We start from the raw sequence: 20,682 nt of genomic DNA on the forward strand, positions 1-20,682 counted from the left end.
ACCATGGGCTGCCCTGCTCTGAGTGTGAGCCCCTGCTGGTCTCTCCTGTGATGGTTTCATATCTTTCAGCTGTAGGGAGCAGAGAAGAGGCCAGCCCTGCAGCCCCTAGGCAGGAAGTAAACGGGAACGTATACACACAGACCCCACGTCTCTATGTGGAGGAAGGACTGGGAGCAGGGAGTGGAAACTCAGCACTGGGATCCCAGGGGCGCGGTCAGGACCATCCTGAGCCCTGCTGGACTTGGACTTGGTCAGAGGCAGAAGTGAGTGCTCCAGTCCCCCAGCTGTGGGTGGGGACAGCAGGCTCCAGGTCCAGCAGCCTGGATGCAGCGTCCAACTCTGGTGGGTGTGACTTCTGTCACCACCTAGCGTGGATTCTCAGCCCCACATCATGTAGGGGTCAGACCTGGGCTGGTTCCCGAACCTGCTGACAACTGTCATGATGTCTCATCTCCTTTTCAGGGTCTTAAAAGTGGAGGTCCCCATGGAGGCTTCCAAGATGTTCCTGTTGCTTGTGAGGTCTTGCTCGGTGTGGACAGGAATCGAGACTTGGCAGAGCGTGGCTCTTCTAGGGCTAACCCCTGGGCTGTGAATGCCAGCAGCTTCTTGCAGCCTGGGCAATCTTCCAGGCCGCTGTGGATGGCAGCTCCTGGCTGTTCTCAGGGCTCTCCCAGGATCTCTGGTGTTTCAGGGCTGGTGGCCCTTGGTGACGCCAGCTCAGCACCCACCATGTGAATAGGCAGGAATATGCCGCCTGGAAGAGGCATTTTTAGAGCTCGTGGTGCAATATATGAGGAAAATGCAAATGAACTGACCGGGGCTTCCCGGAGGGGCTGCTGAGATTGTGCAGCCGTGTGAGGGGCAGGCTCCTCCGACCTGTCACTGGTGTGTGACCAAAGCCTGCTGCAGCCCACACAAGCATCTCCCAGCACAGCCTGGTTCTGAGGAATAAATGACTCTTTGGGGATCACTGGGTCCCTCTCCCCGCTTCCCTCCCAGCCTAAGAGTCTTCTAAGCAGCAGCCACCTCACAATGGGCTGCCGTGAGGGCCATGGCCACGCCACACGAGCACTTCCGGGCGGCACAGGCCAGCCAGGTGCCCACCACACTGGGTTGCAGAAATGTCCTGTCTCGATAGTGGCATTTTCCACTTCCCTACAAAAACCAGTGTCTCCCCAGTGACTGTGAGCCTCAGCCTGGCTCTGCAGGGAGGTTCCTGGGTCTAACAGGGACGACGCCGGGCAGGTCTGTGTGTGTCACCCCTCCATCCTCTTTGGAAGAAACTTTAATAAAAGCACTTACACTAGGGTGGGTCATAACTACAAACTCTGTGGAAGTCATTACTGTATTTATGCTAATTATGCAGTTAGCTATAATTATACTAATTGTAAAAATGCATGATAATTGACCAGATACATGCTGGGAGCACAAAGTGTATCCACCTGGAGACCCCTCAGAAGGCTGAGGGTGCAGCAAGACCTCAAGGAAGGACAGCAGGGCGCACTGAGCCAGCACGGGGCTTCCCTGAGCACACAGCAGGGCTCAGGCATTGCCCACAGGAGAGAACTGACTGTCCCATTAGGGAAGTGGGGCCGCATCAGCAGCTGACCGCACAGGCCTCGTGCACATGCCAAGGACAGTCTCCAGTCGTGTTCCTGCTCAAGGACATCACTGGCTTTCATTACCTATGGAGTGGGCTGGGGAGATGGCTCAGTAGAATAAGTGCTTGTCTGACAAGCGAAAGGGCCTGAGTTCAATCCCCAGTTCCACCAAAAAAAAAAAAAAAATCAAACAGTAGTACCTATGGAGTGAGGTCCCACCCTGGCCACCGGTGTCCAGATCTTCCACAATGAGGCTCCAACTTCTGTCCTAACGCTGGACCTAGAGGTTCCCACACATATTCACCACTGTGCTCCGACAGCCAGCAGAGCCCCGGGGTGGCCAGAACCCTTGCCAGCACTACAGTGCCACAGGACCCTCTGCCTGTTGTCCCAACCCCTGCCTCCTGCCTGTGCTGTTCCCTGGCCTCTGCTGACCCTGTGTCCCCTCTGTCCCCTCCAGGCCACTGCAGGAAGTCCAGCCCTCTCCCCTCCCTCGACCTCATCTGCGCCTCCGCTACACTGGGCACCTGTAGCCCACGCTGCCGTCCCTCACAGTTGCCTGCTGTCCATGGCAGTGACCTTCCCTAGGATGAGGACCACATCTGTCCCTCACTGGTCAGCAAGGAGACGTGCATCATGACAGAATGGGCAGGCGCTCAGGAACCCAGGGCAGGGTGAGCAGAGGGCAGAGGATGGGCGAGGCCTCCACAGTCAGGAGAAGCCTTGAGCAAGGGAGCAGGCTACCTGGACATGAGGGGACAGCATCTGAGGATGTCAGCGCAGCACGAGGACAGCCGCCTGATATGGCCGGAACCCCTACGCGGCCACCGCCTACAACTGTGCAACCATCCATAGGTGTCACAACAGCCCTTACAGCCCACTGTCCCCACTTCTTTGGCCCCTGACAAAGGAGGTCTTTCTGCTTCATTACGGATGCGGAAACAGGCGACCTGCCCAGGTATTAGGCTGGACACTGCACTGACCACTGGCCCACACTGTTGTGACACCCGCTCATCCCACTATCCCTAGGCCAGGCAGCTGTGAGGTGGCTCCTCGGGTGAGACCCAGATGGCTGCTGCCCCCTTGGTACAGGGATCACCCCACAGCCCAGCAGCTCCTGCACTATGCTGACCCACAGCCTGGGCCCTGGGCAGGGGCCACCTACCTCAGGGTTCTCCTGGTTCGGGGCTCGGTCTTCCTTCTTCCTTTTGGTGGCCTGAGCTCCCGGAGATGGCTCCTCTGTGGGCGGCCGGGGCTCCACTGAGCTCTCGGGCTGTGTCTGCACTTGAGGCTGGATGATGATGACCTGGGAGGCGTTGAGGGGTGAGAGGCAGGGCTGGGAGGGTGGGTGCTGGGTGGGCAGGGGCCCAGGTGCACACCAGCAGGTGCACACCAACAGGTGCCGCACGAGCAGGTACAGCTGTGGTGACCAGAGCTGTGCCTCCCAACTGTCCCTCCTGCTCTGTGAGTGTCTGCACACGACAGGCCAGGGCTTGGGAGCAAGAAGCCCTGGGTTCAAATCCTGCACCCCAGTTTCACCACTGTGTGGACTCAGGGAGGTCCCCCTGAACAAAGCCCCCTCACTGCCTGAACCACACCAACGCCCACTGCAGGCAGGCTGGGCTCTTTACCTCCAACCCAAATGCAGCTGAACTGAGGTATGAGGCTCAGACTTGTTCCTTGCTTGAGACCTCAGCTCAGGAAGCAGAGGGACTGGGCCACTCCCACCACGCCTGGGGCCAGAGGGCTCTGGGCACGCACCCCAGATGCCCCAGGTGGGGTGGGCAGGAGCCCCGAGGCGATGAAAGCCGCCTCTCCCCAGCCATTCCTCCTCCTGCACCCCCACGACTTCATTTCTCTATTCTGGACAAGGGGTCAAGAAAGAGCTGGTCCTTTTCACACTTCTAGGAAGTTAGCAGGAGCAGCCAGCCAGGCCAGCCCAGCCAGGGGCACCCTGAATGGTTTTGGGGTTTATTTCCCAAAGGCTGAGGTAGCAATTGGAGGCTTCTAAGCCGGAAGAGGAAAATGCGTTTTCCTGCGGGCTTAAGGGAAGTGTGTAGTTCTTTGTATCACGTTTCCAGCCATCAAATTCTCCTGCTGCCCCCGCTCGGTATACGAGAAAGCCAAACGCTCCTTTATTATGCTCCCAAGAAAAAAGCATTAAATTCCTCAACAGAGAAAAGGGCCTCAGACCTCCTGGAGCCAAGATGGGCTGGGGCAGTGGGAAGACTGTGTTGCTGATCCAAGGAACCCAGCACAAGTGGCCTTTCCACACCTACGAGGTCAGGGGTGGGGCTGTGGGGACACAGGTACGGCCAGGCGCCATCTGGGGGAACCTGCCATCCGACCCTGACCCTGTGAGCTTTGGGAATCCTTCTGGGTACTGCTGGTGGGGCGAGAGTGGACATGGAGCTCCAACATCTGGGCGGGGAAACAGGCTACAGAGGGGAAATGGCAGCAGGTGTGGGGACACAGAGGAGACCTTAGCTTCTGGCTACTCACTCGCCCACCTTGGGCTGTCACCCCTCCATCCATTCCATCCCCGCAGTCACCGGGGCCTCTTCACCTGTCCCCTCCCGGATGGCCCCTGCCACGGCGGGTGCTCACCTTGCTGTCGGCACTGATGAGGAGGGGCTGCACTTTGATGCTGTCACTGCCCACGGGCACGGTGGCGCTGGGGGCGATGGCGGCGGCGGCATTGCTGGGAGAGGTGGAGATGATGGCGTAGGCCACCCCGGCACTGCTCAGGGGCGAGGCAATGGCAGGGGGCTCGGCCAGGGCCTGGGGCTGGCTGCCGAGCGTTGGCACATGGCTGACGGTGTTGTTGGCAGTGGGGAGGGCTGGGCTGGGATTCTTGATGCTGACCACGGTGCCCTTCTGAAATGTCGGGGGCTGCTTGGGTGGCCGGTCCCGGCCCGGGGCAACGGGGAGGCTGTCTGGAATCAGAGTCTTTGGCCTAACCTGAGGAGAGGACAAGTGTGTAGTCAGAGGCACCGCTCAGAGGTGTCCACATCAGAAGTGCGGGTGGGCCTTGGTGACCAGTGACTTCTGGCCTTGACCCCGAGAGAGGCTTTCTGGCTGCGCACACACCAACCACCTCGGGGCCCACGCTGGGTCCCCACTGGGTTAACTGAGGGACATGGGCTTGGGGGGGACAACACATAGAACATAGCCCAGGATGGAATGGCGGGACCTGAGAGCGCATCACGTTCCCAAGCACAAAGCACCCTGGCATTGCGGTGGCAGGGCCCCGCTGGCTGGCTGGGTCAGGGGCTCTGCTGTTCTCATGGGTGGGGCCAGGCTGCGGCGAGGTCCTGTGAACAACACCCCACTGTGCCGTACCATCCAGTGTCCATGCCTCCGTCACTCTCCCACAGGAGACAATGAAGCGGCACTGCAGCCCGCACTGGGAGGGCCAGGCCACCTGGGCCCAATCTCAGCTCCTGCGGGACTGTGTGACCCTGGGGACACCTGATGATCCTGGGGCATATACTAGGGTGACAGGGCCACTGGTATGGCTGGGGTGGGTGAGCAGGTGCCCAGCAAATGTCAGCTGTCACCAGCATCCTGTCACTCCAGCCACTGTGGCAGCAGATCCCAGTGCACACCTCGAGCCACAAGGGAGGTCACCCCAAGCCCGGAGATCCTCTTCAAAGAAGATGACAAGGGCTGGCATCCAGCACAGTCACGCTGCAGGGTATGTCCTAGCCATGCCTAGAGGGCAAACTGAGGCACAAGCCTCGGCCTAGGCAGTGGGATGGGAAGTACGACTGCCAAGCCGGCCCCGCAGCTGTGCCGGCCTCAGCACCTGCTGACCCCCACGTTCCTCCGTCCCGTCTTTAATGACATGAGGTGGGCGGCTCTGTGGGGCACAAGCCTTGGGGAGGGCACTGCCATGTCAGCACTCCGCCCAGTGCTCAGGGGCTTCCAGCCCAAGAAGCTGGGAGCCAGGCGGCCTGGCCAGGCACGGAGGCCACGGCAGAGCCTGGCCCAGAACCGGCCCCTGTGCCACCTCTGAAATTGATCGATCCATCTAGCGTTCCTTCAGTGCACTGGACTGTGACCCAAGACAGAAACGCAGTGTCCAGCGATGGTGCTTAGCCCCACCTGGCCACTGCTGGGCCACCTGCGCCAGCCCCGCTTACTCTATTCGAGGAGAAATTCTGGCCATGGCCACGGAACTGGCCGGCACTTTTCACTGTCTGGAGACACCCAGGTTCCTCCCTGTATGAAACCTGTCCAAAGGCGCATGCAGATGAACAGCAGGAGTCCAGCTCAGGGACTGAGGCCGTGGGGACAGATGTGGACCCCCTGGGACCTCTGGCGTCACTTACCTGAGGTAGCACAGCCGCTCCTTGTCCGGCCAACCTCTGCAAGGAGCTGACCTGAGGACCCGTGACAGGCACTGCAGTGATGCTTCCCAAAGCCTGCAGGACAGAGAGGCGCACTGAGCCCGGATGTGGCGCGCTGAGCCCGGATGTGGCGCGCTGAGCCCGGATGTGGCGCGCTGAGCCCGGATGTGCCGCACTGAGCCCCGATGTGGCGCACTGAGCCCGGAAGTGGCGCGCTGAGCCCGGAAGTGGCGCGCTGAGCCCGGATGTGGCGCACTGAGCCCGGATGTGCCGCACTGAGCCCCGATGTGCCGCACTGAGCGCAGCAGGCTGAGCTGCGGAGGGCTCTCCTAGAGACAGCAGTGTGCCCTTTCTTTTCTGTTCCTTTTCCTTTTCACAGTAGTGAGGATCGGACGAAGGGCTTTCACAATGAGCGACATCCTCAGCCTTTATTTTGAGACAAATTTTCATGAAGTTCACAAGTTGCCCAGGCTGGCCTTGAACTTGCCACCCTCCTGCCTCAACCTCCCCCAGTGCTAGAAAGTCAGGCGTGTGCTACCATATGTAGCTTAGTCTTTCTTTTCTTATGAGCTTTTATAAATCACAAAGTAATGTGTGTCCAAGAAATTCTGAAGAGAAAGAAAAATAATTGGATTTCCTAGAAAACCATCCTCCTAGCTCCATTTGGTAAGGTCTTATGCAGCCAGATGGGATTCTGTCACCCATTTTCCTACTTTTACTTAGGAATCTGTGAGATTGCCCATTGTCCTATAATCTTTATCGATCATCCCTAGATGGATGAGGACTCTTCAATTCAGAGGTGTGACAGTGTTTTCTAGCTCAACACACACACACACACACACACACACACACACGTGCACATACTTCTCTGCCCCACAGTGAAGCTTTAATCCATTCTTTATCCCCACTGGGCTCCTGGTAGAGGCATGCCCTGAGTGTGACCTACAGGTCCCTCAGATCCCAGCACCCCTACAGGAGATACCCCAGTGTATGATGGGATAATCACAACAGTGGTGTGGTGGACACAGGGAGGCGAGAAGAAAGGAGATGACATCCGCGGGATTCCAGGGGTGTGAAAGAGAGATGTGTTTGGGGTGTTGCTCCCACAGAAGGAGCAACCACTATGCACATTTCCCATGGAGAAGCAGCTCTACAGGGCCAGGTCAGCATCCCACAAGCCTGGAGATGTGGGAGAGAGGTGCCTCGCACCCAGGGCCAGCCACGCTGTCAGTGGCCACAGTGATCAGCAAGATTTTCTCTTAAACACAGATGCAAGTGTAAGGTTCTTTCCTCTGGTGCAGAAGAGAAGCAGGAGAAACGTGGAGAAATTCTTTATTTCTCAGAGCGGGAGGACTGCAAAGAGCAGCAGGAACCCTTGGGGAGCAGGTAGGCAGGCAAAGCGCTGACTGGCTGGGCCTGGGGCGGAGCTTGCACGGGCAGGGCGCACCCTAACAGGCGCTGACAGGGGATGCTTGGGACACATGCAAAAAACAAGAGAGGAAGTTTGAGGTTAACCAAAGGGAAGAAGACAGAAGTCAGTCTAGGAGGGGCTCGTCACTGGCTCTGGATCCCCACACCACGTGGACCCCGCCATGATGACCACCACAGCAACCTCTGATGGGACGCAGACCCACCACAGACATTCTCAGCAGAAATGTTAGCAAACCATTGCCAACACTAGTCCAAAGCAGAATATACCATGAACAGGTCTGTACTCAGGTACAGGGCTGGTCCGCTGCTCAAAAATCAGTGTAATTTGCTAAAGGAACGAGTCAAAGGTAAAAATCATGCATTTATCTCAGTAGACGCAAAAAACAAAAGCTAAAACCAATACAACACATATCTTTAACAAGGTCGCTGGATATAAGAATAATATATACTACCAACCATTGATATTCAGCAATTTAAAATGTCTAAGTCCCATTACAACGGCATTAAAAATATTTAGAGATAAATATGACAGTAGTTGTATAAGACTAAACATACTATTGAGAGAAAAATTTAAAGGCCAGAATAAAGGAAGGTGTATCATAGCCGCCAAGGGGCAGAAGGCTCACCACGAAGACGTCGATTCTCCCCAAGCGGGACTATCAGTTTAACACAACCCCAATCACACTGTCAGCAGGACTTTTTTCTTGTGGAAATCAATGAAATAATTTTAAAGCACATAGGGCTGGGGAGACGTCTCAGTGGAATAAGTGCTTCCCTGGCGAGCGCACGGGCCTGAGTTCAATCCCCGGTTCCGCCAAAAAAAAAAAAAAAAAAAAAAAAGCACATGTAGAATAAGGGGCCTAAAATACGCAAAACAGCTCTGAAAGAAATATAAATAATAGCCAAAAGTCGCTGCTGACTCGGGCCTACGTGGCTGCAGAGGCCAGGCCGGTGTGGAGCTGGTGTTCAGCCGCACAACGCACCCAGGACCGAGTCCAGAGCAGACTCACACAGTGAGTTAACTTCATGCAAAGGCAGACAGATAATTCTGTAGGGAAAAGGCAGTCTCTTGCAGAGAGATGGCTTTCAAACAAGGAGACACCCATACACTAAACCAAAATAGAATTTCTTTTTTTTCTTTTTTTTTTTTTTTTTTAATCATTTATTTATTTATTTTGTGTGTGGCCAGTTCAGCCCACCAGGGGGCAGAGCTGGCTGGCATGTGGTGCTGGGGGATTGAACCGCGGTCCCTGTGCTTTTGCTTAGCTTAGCTTGTTCTAAGTAGGTGCTTTAGACTACTGAGCCATCTCACCAGCCCTCTTTCTTTTTTTTTTATCTTTTAAAACCAAAGCATTTATTCTGAGTGGTTGCTGCAATTCTCAAGATGAACTGGACGCTGCAGCTGCTGCTCTCTTGGGTTTAGGTGTCGTTCCTTCGCGGAATCCACACCTGAATCTGCGATTACAATTTTTAGGTGCCTCATTCGACCGGTTCCGGTGGTATTTCTCCTTTTAGCCTTTGCACTCCAGTTATACTTTCTCTTGCACTTGGCAGGATAGCCACACTTGCCACAAGTTGACTTCTGAAGGTGGTAGGCCTTAGAGCCACAGCGGCAGCACAAGGTGTGCATCTTATTATGACGCTTTCCAAAGGATGATGTTCCCTTTGTCATCTTGCTTGTGCCTCCGAAACCAAAGAGCCCAAAAAAGAATTTCAACCTCTGTCACTGACCACATTTGTTAAAAAAATTGACTAGAGACATAAGTGTAGAGGCTAAGATTAAAACATTCTAGAAGAACAAGAGAAATTCTTTGGACCGGGGTTAGACACAACAACGATGAAAGTGTAATTCATACAGGATCAAATGAACAAACCTCAATAAGTAAGACTTCAAGAGAAGTTTCTCCTGAGAGTGAAAGAACAGCGCTCAGAGAGTGCAGATCCAGGCCGCACAGGGGAAAGATCACATGCAAATCACCTGCCTAGAGCCTGGGAAAAATTCTACAAATGCAACAGCTGGAAAACAAACACTTGTCTAAAAACAGAAGGGCAGAACTGAACGGCTCCTTCACTACAAAAGATACTGTACAGTGAACAAGCAGATGAGCCTGGAAATGCAAATTCACTTCCCCAACTGAACTGCGATTTAGTTACCGCAGTAAGACACCGCCGCGCCCTGACTTGGACGGCTAAGGTTAGAGGGGCAAATCAGAAGCAGCCAGGGGCAGCGCAGCAGCGGGCTGCTTCACACTCCCTGCTGACGGCAGTGCAGCGCGGCACGTCGCCTCTGAAGGCAGTTCAGTGGCTCCTTAGAAACTGCATTTCCTGCTATGGACTGAAGGTCTGTGCCTCTCAGTTCACGAGTTAAAACCCCAGGTCCTGAGTGATGGAATGCGGAGCTGAGGCTTCTGGTGTGCTTCTCAGGGCCCTTACAGGGACACAGCCTGCTCCCTTCCTCTCCACCCACCTGCAGTGTGAGGACATGGGAAGGTGCCCACCTGCCAAGGGGCCCTGATCTGGCACCTGGATTTGTACCTCCCGGGCTTCACAACCGTAAGACGTGGGTGTCTGCTGCTCACGCTGTCCGTCATGGGGCTTCTGTTACAGCCGCCGGCACTGTGCAGGCGTTGGGTGATAACCTAGCCAGTCCCATCTCCTCTAGCAGCCCAGAAGCACGTGGTCACCTGGAGACCTGTCAGTTAACGGTCTCACCGCAGCTGGGAGCAACCAGCGTGCCCAGCAGGTGTCTGGACCACAGCTCTGCCATGCTACAGGAGGTGACTACACTATGTGAGGTACCCACAAGCGCAGGGTCCCCTCGCACCAGGTCCTGGGGAAGAAGGTGCTTTCACCTCCCAGGCCTGCAGCCCCAGGCACCACGGTCCTTGCCAGCATGGAGGTGCAGACCAGAGCGCCTCCCTTGGCCTTATGTCCCTCTGGGCATGGTGACTTCTTCCCAGAACACCTCCAGGGCCAACCTGGCTCCTAGGGCCCCCGCTCTGCTTCTCTTCACTCTAAGACCTTCCCCCAAGCGTGTTCCTCCCCATCCTTATAAACTTCTCATTAAGGAGCTGAAAAGACATTTTATTTGGCAAGGGCTGACCTTTCTGCTCCACGCTGGAATTTATTGATACCGTAGAAACAATCATCTCAGAGGCTATTTCAGGAGTGCCCGGGTATTTTATAGCCGCACTTTTGTCAGGATAAATGAGCTCCTGATGACTACATTTACAGCTCTAAGCATTTTAATGGGGGGGGGAAGGGCCATAAAAATCAAAGATAACTTCAAATTTTCCTGCATTTGCTAAGTTTCGCCAGCAGCAGGTATGGCCCAGGAAGCGGTCCCCAAAGCCAGTGAGTGGAAGGCTGGTCTCGGTGGATTTGTAGACCGGAGACTCCCATCGCCTTTCTTAGTTTTGCTTCCCGGCTCACGCAGTGGGTGCTTCGTCCTGCCATTGCCACGTGCACCCTGCTCCAGGCCCAACCCTTCTCTGCTGAGTTCTCTCAGGTATTCCATTACATAACAGAAGGCTGATGCACACAGCGCCCTCCTGCCTGGCAGATGGGGAGTCACAGCTGCCTCCTGCACCTGCTGACCAGAAGCCAGGTACACACAGGAAGCAGACAGGTGAACGCTGTCCTCAGCACCTGGCAGGCAGGTCAGCAGGCTTCCCGCCTACAGCCCTCCTCTGTAAGGACAGGATCCTGAGCTGGCCTGCAGGCCACTAGCCCCTCCTGTCCCAGCTCAGCACAGGACCCCAGTGCCACCCTCCGGCCCTCCAGCACTGACCACCGGTTAATTCCTTGTGCCCGCCTGGTGGCTCCCAGCCTCAGGGTTCCCCACCATGACTGCCCTCACCCCTTCACTGACTCAGCAAATGTCACAGGCCATGCACAGTCACCAGGCACCAGCTCTGTCCCACTGCTCCCATCCTGGCCAGACACCAGGGACACCACTGCCCTCTGACGTCCCTACCCTGCAGGACATCAGGTTCCTGGAGGAGCCAGGAGAGGCGGCTGATGACATCACCTGATGAGGGCCTGGTTCCTGAGGCTTGGGGCACCTTCATATCCACACATGCAGACACTCAGACCCCTAATCCAAGAGCAGGGCCTGTGACCAGCAACCCCCAGCCCAGGTGTCCCCGTGCCCAGCTCCACCCGCCCCTGCCTGAAGCCCTGCCACAAGGGAACATCTCCCCGGGGCCCTGGGCCCGAGCCTCAGCCCAGGGCAACTGCGTGTGGGTGCAGCAGGCCCTGGGGACTGCAGTGGCCCTTCTGAGCACGTGCATCCCCAAGGCAGAGAGTGCGCCTGGCTCACACGCTGGGCGGGACGGTCCGGTCCTGGTCTGCACTGCAGACAGCTGGTCTCCAAGCCTGGCCGGCTTCCCAGCTTGGTCTGCCAGGTCTGCCTCAGGTGGCATCTGGGACACCGGAAGCTACACCGGCAGGGCACCTTGTGCAGGGGTCCTTGTGGCAGTGGCCACCACAGCACCCCACTGGCACAAGACTGGGGTGCTGGAGGGGTGATGGCTGTGGCAGGGCAAGGGGACACCTGGCCCTCCCACTCCGCGGCCCAGACTCCTGCTCCCTGGCCCATCAGACTCGCAGCATGGCAGCCTCCTCGACTTGCAAAGCAAACCCCATTCTTCTGTTAAAGAAGCTGCACATGAGCCTGCCACTCCTGACCTAGCGAACACAGAAGCCACAAACCCCCACCTCCTGCGGCACTGGTGGGGAAACTGAGGCCCACAAGTGGGACACGTGTCCCTAGGGCGATGTGCACAAGCCAGAATCTCAGGGCCCTTCCAGCGTGGCCAGCTGACAGGAGACAGCGTGAAAGGAAAGTGCTGCTGGGCATGGGGGCCCCAGTGGGGGGAACCTGTGGCCCTGACTGAACCCCCCAACTGTGGTCAAGCATGACGTGTCCACTGCCAGTGACACAAGGTCAGCCAGGAAGGAGGCCATCAGGAAGCCGACTTGGTGGCCAAGTCTTGGGTGCTCTGACAGTCAAGCACACACAGATGTGCCAAGGTGCTAGGGGTGGAACGACTGGGAAAGGCATAAGGGTCAGCCCCGCAGGACACAGTGCTTGTCCAGACCAGGATGCAGGAGTCTCCTGGGAAGGGGCGCTCACACACCATCACAGCCCTCAGTTTACTCATCTGAGAAATGGGAGCACATGGTTTCTGAAGACCAGAAAGTGATGCTCAGGGAGCCCCGAGGGGACTCATGAGTCCATTCCACATGGGGACAGTGTGGGCAGGAAGGAAATAATAGCTACCAGCCAGCTAGGCTGCAGCACAGCCTCTGACCACAGCATCTTGGTGCCGGCCACAGCCGATACTCCTGGTCTCAGGGGGCCATCACTGTAGGACACGAGAGGACTCTCTTCCCAACATGACATGGACAGAAATCTGGAGAAGCCTCAGTGGGTGACAGCCACACAGCGCTCTGCCCCCGGCCTGACTTTGACACCAGTATGCAGCCTGGGACAGTTCTGCACCTTCCGCCTCTGTTCCTTTCCCAGGGTGACCTGTGCAGGGACCAGGACGTGGTGTGAAAGGAAGTTTCCAGATCAGGAGAAGTCACAGCTTCACTGTGGGGCCACTGTGCTGTGGCTCCGCCTACCATTACAGCCCTAACCTAGAGGCTGGGTCTCCAGGCCCACAGTCCCCCAGTGCCCCTGCACTCCTCCCCTTAGCTCCAGCTGACAGGCTCCCAGGGGAGGCAGCTGCAAGAGAAGCTTCCTGTCTCAGTGGCAAGCAGTGCCCTGGAGCCCGACTTCCCTTTCCTCCTCCCACTGTGGGGAGCTACTTGTTCCACAGGACCGCCACACCAGGTTGGGAGCTGTCCCGAGCAGGGGAGGCTGAGGTCAGGCTGGGCGGCTGGGCCCTGGTCGCCCATGAGCAGGGGGTTCTGGGACAGCAGGGCTGGGCCCTGGCTGCCTCTGTTCTGAGGGTGAGGCCCTCGGGAGTGGGTTGAGCCTCAGAGGCAGGCGGCTCCCTGAGCCCTCCGCTCCCTGAGCCGCCGTCATCGAGGTTTAATTGCTCCAAGGCTGTGGTTTCCTTGCGTAGTCACAGAGCTGCTGTGAAGTTCGTTCGTTTGTTCCGCAAAGATAACACACGCACACCCACAGCAGTGCCTGCTAATAAATATTAATAGGACGCCAGCACTACGGCAACTGTCACAACACCAGTTTCTTGCTCACAGATGAAACCCGTGGCCACCTCCATCCCTGTGGGGAAGGAGCCTGCCTGTCCTCTGCAGCCCACTGACCCCCACTTGCCTACGCAGGGATAGTGAGAGCTCCCTGGAGTCAGCCAGAGGCCCCAGAGACTTGCTGTGTCTAGGACTGTGTTACTGGAGTGCTCTTCTGCAGGAGATGGGCCTGAGCCCGTCCCTGGAAGCTGGCCCAAAATGTCCTCAGCAGTGGTCAGGGAAGTCATGAAATTGGAAGGCAGGGCAAGGATGGGGGCACCCGCAGCAGGATCAGCGGGGAACTGGGGGCTGCAGCTCCTAAAAGCAGGTGGTGGAGGACAGGCATCAGCAGAGGCCCAACTGCTGGGGGCCTCAAATGCCCTGCCCAGGAGTACAGCCCCACCCTGGTCACAACAGAACCAGCATGGATCTCGGAGGGTGTAGCAAGGGCAGCGGAGTGGCTGTCAGATCAGCGCCAGGCAGCAAGTGCCAAGCATGACCAGGGCAGAGTGGGACAGAGCTCGGGGCTGGCTCACCACGTGCAGGGCATCTGGACTCCTCATCTTCTGCTGGTCCCCTGCGTGGCCCTTCCCACACCTGCCCCTGGCAGATCTTAGATGTGAGCGACATCTTGGAGGACCACAGGCCTTGAAAGCACGAAGCACCTCCAGAAAGTGCCAGTATCAAGCCCATGCTACAGGGCCGGGCCGGGTGGGGCTGCAGGTGCCCACCCAGCTGGGAGGCGGCTGGCCAGGAGCATGGTCCCTTCATGCCACTCGCTGTCCTGGTGACCCAGGCTGAGCCTCAGCCACGCAGGTGGGTTTCCCGGGCCACTTAGCCAACCAAACACAGATGCTCTGGGAGAGGAAGCTGCTCTCCATCAGAACTAGCTGAATGCAAGCGACACTTGCTGCTGACATTTAAAACACCCTTTCAGTGGCCCTCAGCATCAACGAGTGGCTTCATTAGCTTGAAAAGGTATAATTTCATGCTATTTAGTAGGAAACAGACACTCTAAATGCCACGATGGACTAAGAATCGGGACTGTGATGGTGATGTGGGATAAATCTGGGCCACAGTGTTCCGGAAACCCAGGAGCGGGCTGTGGCACGCTCTGGAAACTTCTGCATGGAAGCGGCAGGCTGGGAAGTCACACTGGCTTGGTTGACACAGTGGAGCTCACAGAGACGCCATGGGAAATGGAAACTGGACAGGAAGAGCCTGCTGGGAATGTCCCACGCCAAAGGGTGGGGTGTGAGCCAGAAGCTATGGAAGGGACAGGAAGGCTCATCCTGCAGGACCTGGGGCAGGGTTTCTGCCTGGGGGAACCTGGGTTTGTTTCTGTCCTTTCCTCTGTGCCCTGAACAACACAGCAAAGCTCAGTCCTGGGGCGAGGAGGTGGAGTGACTCTTTCTGCCCCGTGGGGGCCGAATGCAAGGGCTCATTTTCCCCCAAGTTCCCCGTACTTGGGGCCATGGGGCATCTGCAGGACATCCTGGGCCCTCAGGTCTGGTGAGACACGCGAGTGTCCAGCTGGTGCTCTTCACGGGCCCCTGGGGCCGCTGCCTTGCTGGACCCTCCTGCATCTTGGTCCAGGCCGTGAGGCCAGGTCTGCTGGGGGCAGTGCTGGGAAGCTGCTAGCAGCCAGCAGTACCCTGGCGCGTAAGGCCCTGTGCTTTTGCTGGCCTGGTGGAAGTGCTGCTCCCAGCCTGCGGACCTCCTGTTCCCACGGTTTCCAGCAGCTGCCCCTGTCCCGAGACCTCCCCTCTGAGCTGTGGACCTGCCTACCCCTCCCCTGGGCACCTCACCTCCCAGTGCTGTGAGCCCCCGAAAGTGGCTGATCTGAACTCAGGTGTAAGATACACAGGAGCCTCCAAAGACAGCCCGCAACAGCCAAGTAGCTCACTAGCATTTTAAAACATTAATCACATGCCAAAATGACATTCTAGAATTCTGGGTTACTTAAAATTTATTCCTGAAATCAACTTCACATGGGACATGGGGTGCACATCTATAATCCCAGCACTCGTGAGGCTGAGGGAGGTGGATTATCCTGAGTTGCAGGCTGACCTGGGCTACAAAATGAGTACAAGGCTAGTCTGGGTTACACAATGAGATCTCATCTCAAAAAAAATTAGTATTGCCTGTCTCTTTCTACTTTTACTCTTCTCCCTCCAGAATCCGGTGCACACCGGTCAGTGCTCTATCCCCTGACCCTTTTTCTTCTTGTAAGGACTGAGCTCGGAAGGTTCCTGCGGTGCCACAAGTCCGGGACTGATACTGGCATGGGTTCTGTGGGTGCACCCAGCTGTCAGAACTCCCCAAATGCTTCAATCAGGAGCTGCGAATCTCCATGTATGTAAATGGTATCTCCCAAGAAAAATTATGTATCTAAAAGGCAAGCGCTAAGGCTCCAGTCTTTGCTGAAGAGGGAGGCAGGAGGAGCCCACCAGGGCAGACCCCAACCGAGGGGCTTGAGTTCATGGGATGGAATCCTCCGACCTTCCAGCAGCAGAAGACGGGGAGGCACAGTGGGCTGGACCGCACCCACAGGTAAGAGTCCCCAGGACGGCGGAGCAGGACACGGGGGCCACGAGGGAAGCAAGCAGGGGCAGGGGAAGAAAGCTGGCTCAGCTGAGTGCCACACACCAAACCCTGTTCTTTGTAAACTAAAGAGACAGGGCTGGGCTGGGCTATAGCTCAGCAGCACAAGTGCCTGCTTCAGTTACCGCCCCCCCACACCCCCCCCACCACCCCTTCCCCCTCCCCCGAAAAAAATAGAGACAGCAGCATAGAGAAGACCAAGGAGGAGGGTCGGCAGGAAGGCTCCAGACAAATGGCCCAGAGACAGAGCGGCAGAGCAGCAGCAGACCTCTTCCCAGCCCACAGCCCAGGAGCTCCGCCCTCAAACGGACGGAGGGGGCGGGCCCTGGTCTCACTCGCTCCGCCTCAGTTCCACACCACCTCTCAAACCCAGGCTGCTCCTCAGGAAAGCGCAGACCTTGATGTTCTAGGATTGCATTCTATTCTGCACTCTGCAGAGAGGGCTAACTGCACCCCTGTGTCCGACCCTGTCCGTCCTCCTCTGCAGTGGCCAGGGCAGGCCAGGTCAGCGCCACAGGCACGGTATCAGCCTGATGGCAGAAGCACTGGTTTCCTGAAGATCCCACTCGCAGGATGAGTTCCTAACGCTTCTCCTTCATGGCAGGACACACGAACGTAGTGGGAAGTGGGGGACACAGCCCCCCCCCCCCCGAGGGACATGAAGCCTAGCAGTGTTTCCCTGGGGACAGCCTTGAGCCTGGCAAGCACCAGCACCCTTGGAGGACACACGGCCGCTGCTCCTGGCGATTCCCTGCTGGACCTGGGGCTCTGCCTTCTGCCCCTGGCACGGGAGCCTCAGGCCCTCACACTGCAGGCGGTGCCCACTCCCAGCCTCCAGCCTGCTGGCTCCTGGGCCTCCACGACTGCCTGAGCTGTGCCAGGACAGTGTCTCTGTGTCCACACATGTTCCTCTGCTTCCCTGACAAGACCCTGGGGCAGGCACCACGCTGCCACAGTGGGCGGGGGTGGGACTTGGGCGGAGCATTTCTTCACTTATTCATACAATGCATTCAAGCCCTGTGCTGGTTCTGGATACAGGATAAACACAGCTTGAGTCTCTGTGTCCTCCATCAGCTGTGACAAGGGGAGCTGAGCCCGTGCATGACAGGGCAGCACCAAGGTCTGGACAGCTGGCCCTGGTAGGCAGACCGTGTAGAGGGACGCACGTGTCCAGCGAGGACCCGGAGACAGAGTGAATGACAGGGTGGGGGAGCCGCTTGGAGATGGCCCCCAGCCTCTCGGGCCCCGAACATATGGGGCGGAGGCCTGACCCCGGGTCTGTGCGCCCAGACCTTCTCACCCTGCCAAGTGCATCTTTTTCTCATTACTCAGCTCTGGGGGGATGACAGCCAGGATTAAGTAGCAAGTCATCGCCAGCCCCAGTCCGGCCCTGCATGACAGCTCCATATTGAATCCAACATCAAGGAAGTCAATATTTAATTCACTCATTGTGGGTGCCCAGTTAACCCTGGTGACGGCATTGTGTACAGGTGGGGGTGTGGGATTTATCTCGGGTAACGGGCTGCGGGATGGCGGGGCTTTTCTCATAAAGAAGAGGCTTTTCTCCCAGGGAGAGCCTCTGAGGGCCCGGGGAGGGTCCTGGCGATGAGAATCTGACCTCCAGGGCCCTGGGTGCCCTGGGGACCACCTGTCAGGTCACCCAAGGTGGGTATTTCCACTTTGGGAATCTACTTTGAAACAGGAAGCTTAGAAAAAACTAAGGATGGATGGTCCTGCTTCTCCCTCCTTGACCTTTGACCTCCCTCACCCAGGGTCACAAGACACCAGTTCCCAGGGAAGTCCCACCCAAATGCTCACAGCAGCTGGGTTGGTTCCAGCGCCAATCATGCGCTCACCCACACTCTGAGAGGGGAAGAGGTGCTGTCACTCCAGTCCCAGGCACAGCCCATCTTCAGGGCCTCAGGACAACTCCCTCCCTGGGCCCCAACCTTGGCACAAGCCTGCCTGGTCCTACACCTCTTCCCACCTGCCCTCTTCCTGGCACGCCAGCTTGGATGTCCACACCTCCAGTGCTTCGTGCCAGTCCCGCTTCCCCTCGTCCTGGGCGTCTGCAGAGGGGCAGGCCTGTAGCACTGTGCTCCACCAGACCTGTGAAGGCGGACTCCACAGGGTTTATGGTCTTGGAGAGTGAAACCTCACGTAGGCACAGAAGTAACCGAGGCACGAACCGTTTAAGCAGGGGGAGCCCGTCTCTGCAGCAGGGCTGGGCTGGCTCCTCAAAGCCTCAGTTTCAAACCGTAAGCACACAGAATGGGCCATTAGCCATCCCCTGCCCACAGGGCAGCTCTTTCCTGGCTAGCTGTCCTCGCTTGGGTTCCTGGACTCCTCCTGCTGGCTTTTCCCATACTTTACTCTCTTTCGTCCCCCAAGTCTCCATCGGGGGTGGATGTGCTTCTTCTGCTCATGTCCATCCTCTTCTCCAGCTTTATAACCCCTCCTCTCTCTTATTCCCACTCTGTGGCCTAATGAAAGTCTCCTACTTTCCTGTCATCTTTGAATTCCAACACGAGGGAGGACAGGGCAGTATTTGTCTTTTGAAGCCTGGCTTATTTCACCCATCCAGGATGGCCTCCAGAATTTTGATCTGATCCTAGTTTTTTTTTTTTGTTTTGTTTTTGTTTTTTGTATTTTAGGGGAGGGTCTACAGGGCCTTCAGGGTCTCACTACTAGATCAGACTCGTACTGATCCACCTATGTACAGCCTCCCAAGAGCTGGGATCACAGGCATGCGCCACCATGCCCAGTCTCCATTGCGCTCTGGGAGCAGGGCCAGCACAGCAGGCCTGCCTGGATCGAACTCCTGGTCCCTGTGCCTAATTGGAGGCACTTTAATGCACTGAGCTATTTGGCCGGCCTGATCCTAGTTTTTGAGAGGTTTCTTCAACCTTATTGCCTAACTTCGCTGTTGATTATTTCATGCCAAGTGATAGGTTCTGGCCCAAGTACAAGCTGCTAAATTACCATGGCCTTGATTCAATATGGCAGAATCCCCAAAACAACAGCTTATCCTCCCAGTGACCACTGCCCCCTTCTTCCCCACCTCAGTCCTGGATGCCTTTCCTGGCAGCACCCAAGGGAGCCCCACCCAGCTCCTTGCGTGTCACTGAACCTGCTCTGAAACTCCACTTCCATCAAAAGCCCATTAAAATCTCAGCCTCTGCTTCGGGTCAGAGGCTCCCGTCTCCCTGCCGCAGAGTCTCTCCATGTCCTGCTCCACGGTAATAAAGAGGCTTTTCATCCTTTCACTTCTGCCTGTCTGCCACGTCGCCAAAAAACCCACACCAAGATCACACGTTGCACCCTGGAGGCCTGGCGGCTGTTCCTTCCTGTGCAGCCTTTTGGTTTCCTTCACGCAGTTGGAGGCCCACTTCCTCAGACGCACTCTTGCCCTCTGCGGGGGTCTCCTCTGCCAGCCAGGCTTGGGTGTTAGTGCCTCAGAAGCAGCCCCCAGAATGTCCTGAGGTGCCCAGCGGCTACTTCTGGTTCTGGATGCGGCACACATGCCCCTGGGAGGGCGTGTCAGTGGCACTAAGCAAGGTCTTCTACAACACAATGACATCCTAAATGGTTCTCCCGCTCTCTGCACCCCAGGCTTGGGACATTCGAAGCCTCTCCACCACCCTGCCAGCAAGCCCAAGCCTCAGTGGAGTGCTGGCCCCAGCAGTGGCCATTAATAACCGGTTCCCTCCAGAGAAGCAGCCCAGGCTCAGAGGACGAGCTGGACACAGGGAAGCATTAGGAAGGGGAGGCCGCCCACGAGGGAAGAGCACAGAGCTAACAGGAAAGGGCTGTAAGGGAGCGGATTCTGCCAGCTATGCAGGAACAGGAAGGAGGCGGTGTGAGCGGTGCAGGCGGCCTCTACCTGAGATTCCAGAAGACTCGGTGCAGGCGGCCTCTACCTGAGATTCCAGAAGACTCGGCCCCAGGGCACTGATGTCCTCTCCACCCAGAACCCCCTGCACATGGAGGTCCCTCCCAGGCGCCGCAGTGGCTGACCGCGAAGCCAGGAAGAAGCCTGTGCAGGGCTCCTCGGTCTCCCTCGCTGCTTCCTCTGGATCTGGCAGCAGCTCTGCAAAAGCACTGGGCCACCTCCACTTCGCAGGTGAGGAAGCTACACTCTGGGGACTCCCCAGGCCCCGCTCAGGACAGAGCTGAGGTCCCAGCTCATCAGGCCATGCTGATGGCTGGGCAGCAGGGATGAGTGAGACGGCGCGACAGCTGTGTCTCAAGACACTCGGGTGCTGGGGATAAGTAAACCCTGCTGCTCCGGGCCCACAACAACGAAGTGATCCGGTATTGCAGGCCGCCGAGTTAGATAGAAATATTATAGGCAGTCAGACAGGGCCAGGCCCTCAAAGGAGACAACACACAAGATGAGATGCCTTACAACTGTGGGAGGGGCGGATGCTCCTGCTGTGAGCCAGACCTAAAGACCTAAAGGCCAAACAAATGCTAAACGAGTAGCACCTGGG

The 20,682-nt window shown here is 57.0% G+C and overlaps 1 protein-coding gene and 1 pseudogene across 2 annotated transcripts in view; both read right to left on the reverse strand.

The window, feature by feature from the left end:
• The window catches only part of Phf21b (PHD finger protein 21B), a 60,382-nt gene that overhangs the window by 10,883 nt on the left and 28,817 nt on the right, over nucleotides 1-20,682 (reverse strand). For both annotated transcript variants that reach the window (XM_004642395.3, XM_004642396.2), the window contains exons 3-5: nucleotides 5,936-6,028; nucleotides 4,209-4,562; nucleotides 2,767-2,907 (exon numbers count right to left, since the gene is read on the reverse strand). In XM_004642395.3, the coding sequence (XP_004642452.1) occupies nucleotides 2,767-2,907; nucleotides 4,209-4,562; nucleotides 5,936-6,028 (588 nt within the window). The remainder of the gene's footprint in view (nucleotides 1-2,766; nucleotides 2,908-4,208; nucleotides 4,563-5,935; nucleotides 6,029-20,682) is intronic.
• Nucleotides 8,760-9,056, reverse strand: LOC105743706 (annotated as a pseudogene).

Source organism: Octodon degus, unplaced genomic scaffold (genome assembly GCF_000260255.1).
Source record: "Octodon degus isolate 3935 unplaced genomic scaffold, OctDeg1.0 scaffold00153, whole genome shotgun sequence".
Taxonomy (NCBI): Eukaryota; Metazoa; Chordata; class Mammalia; order Rodentia; family Octodontidae; genus Octodon; species Octodon degus.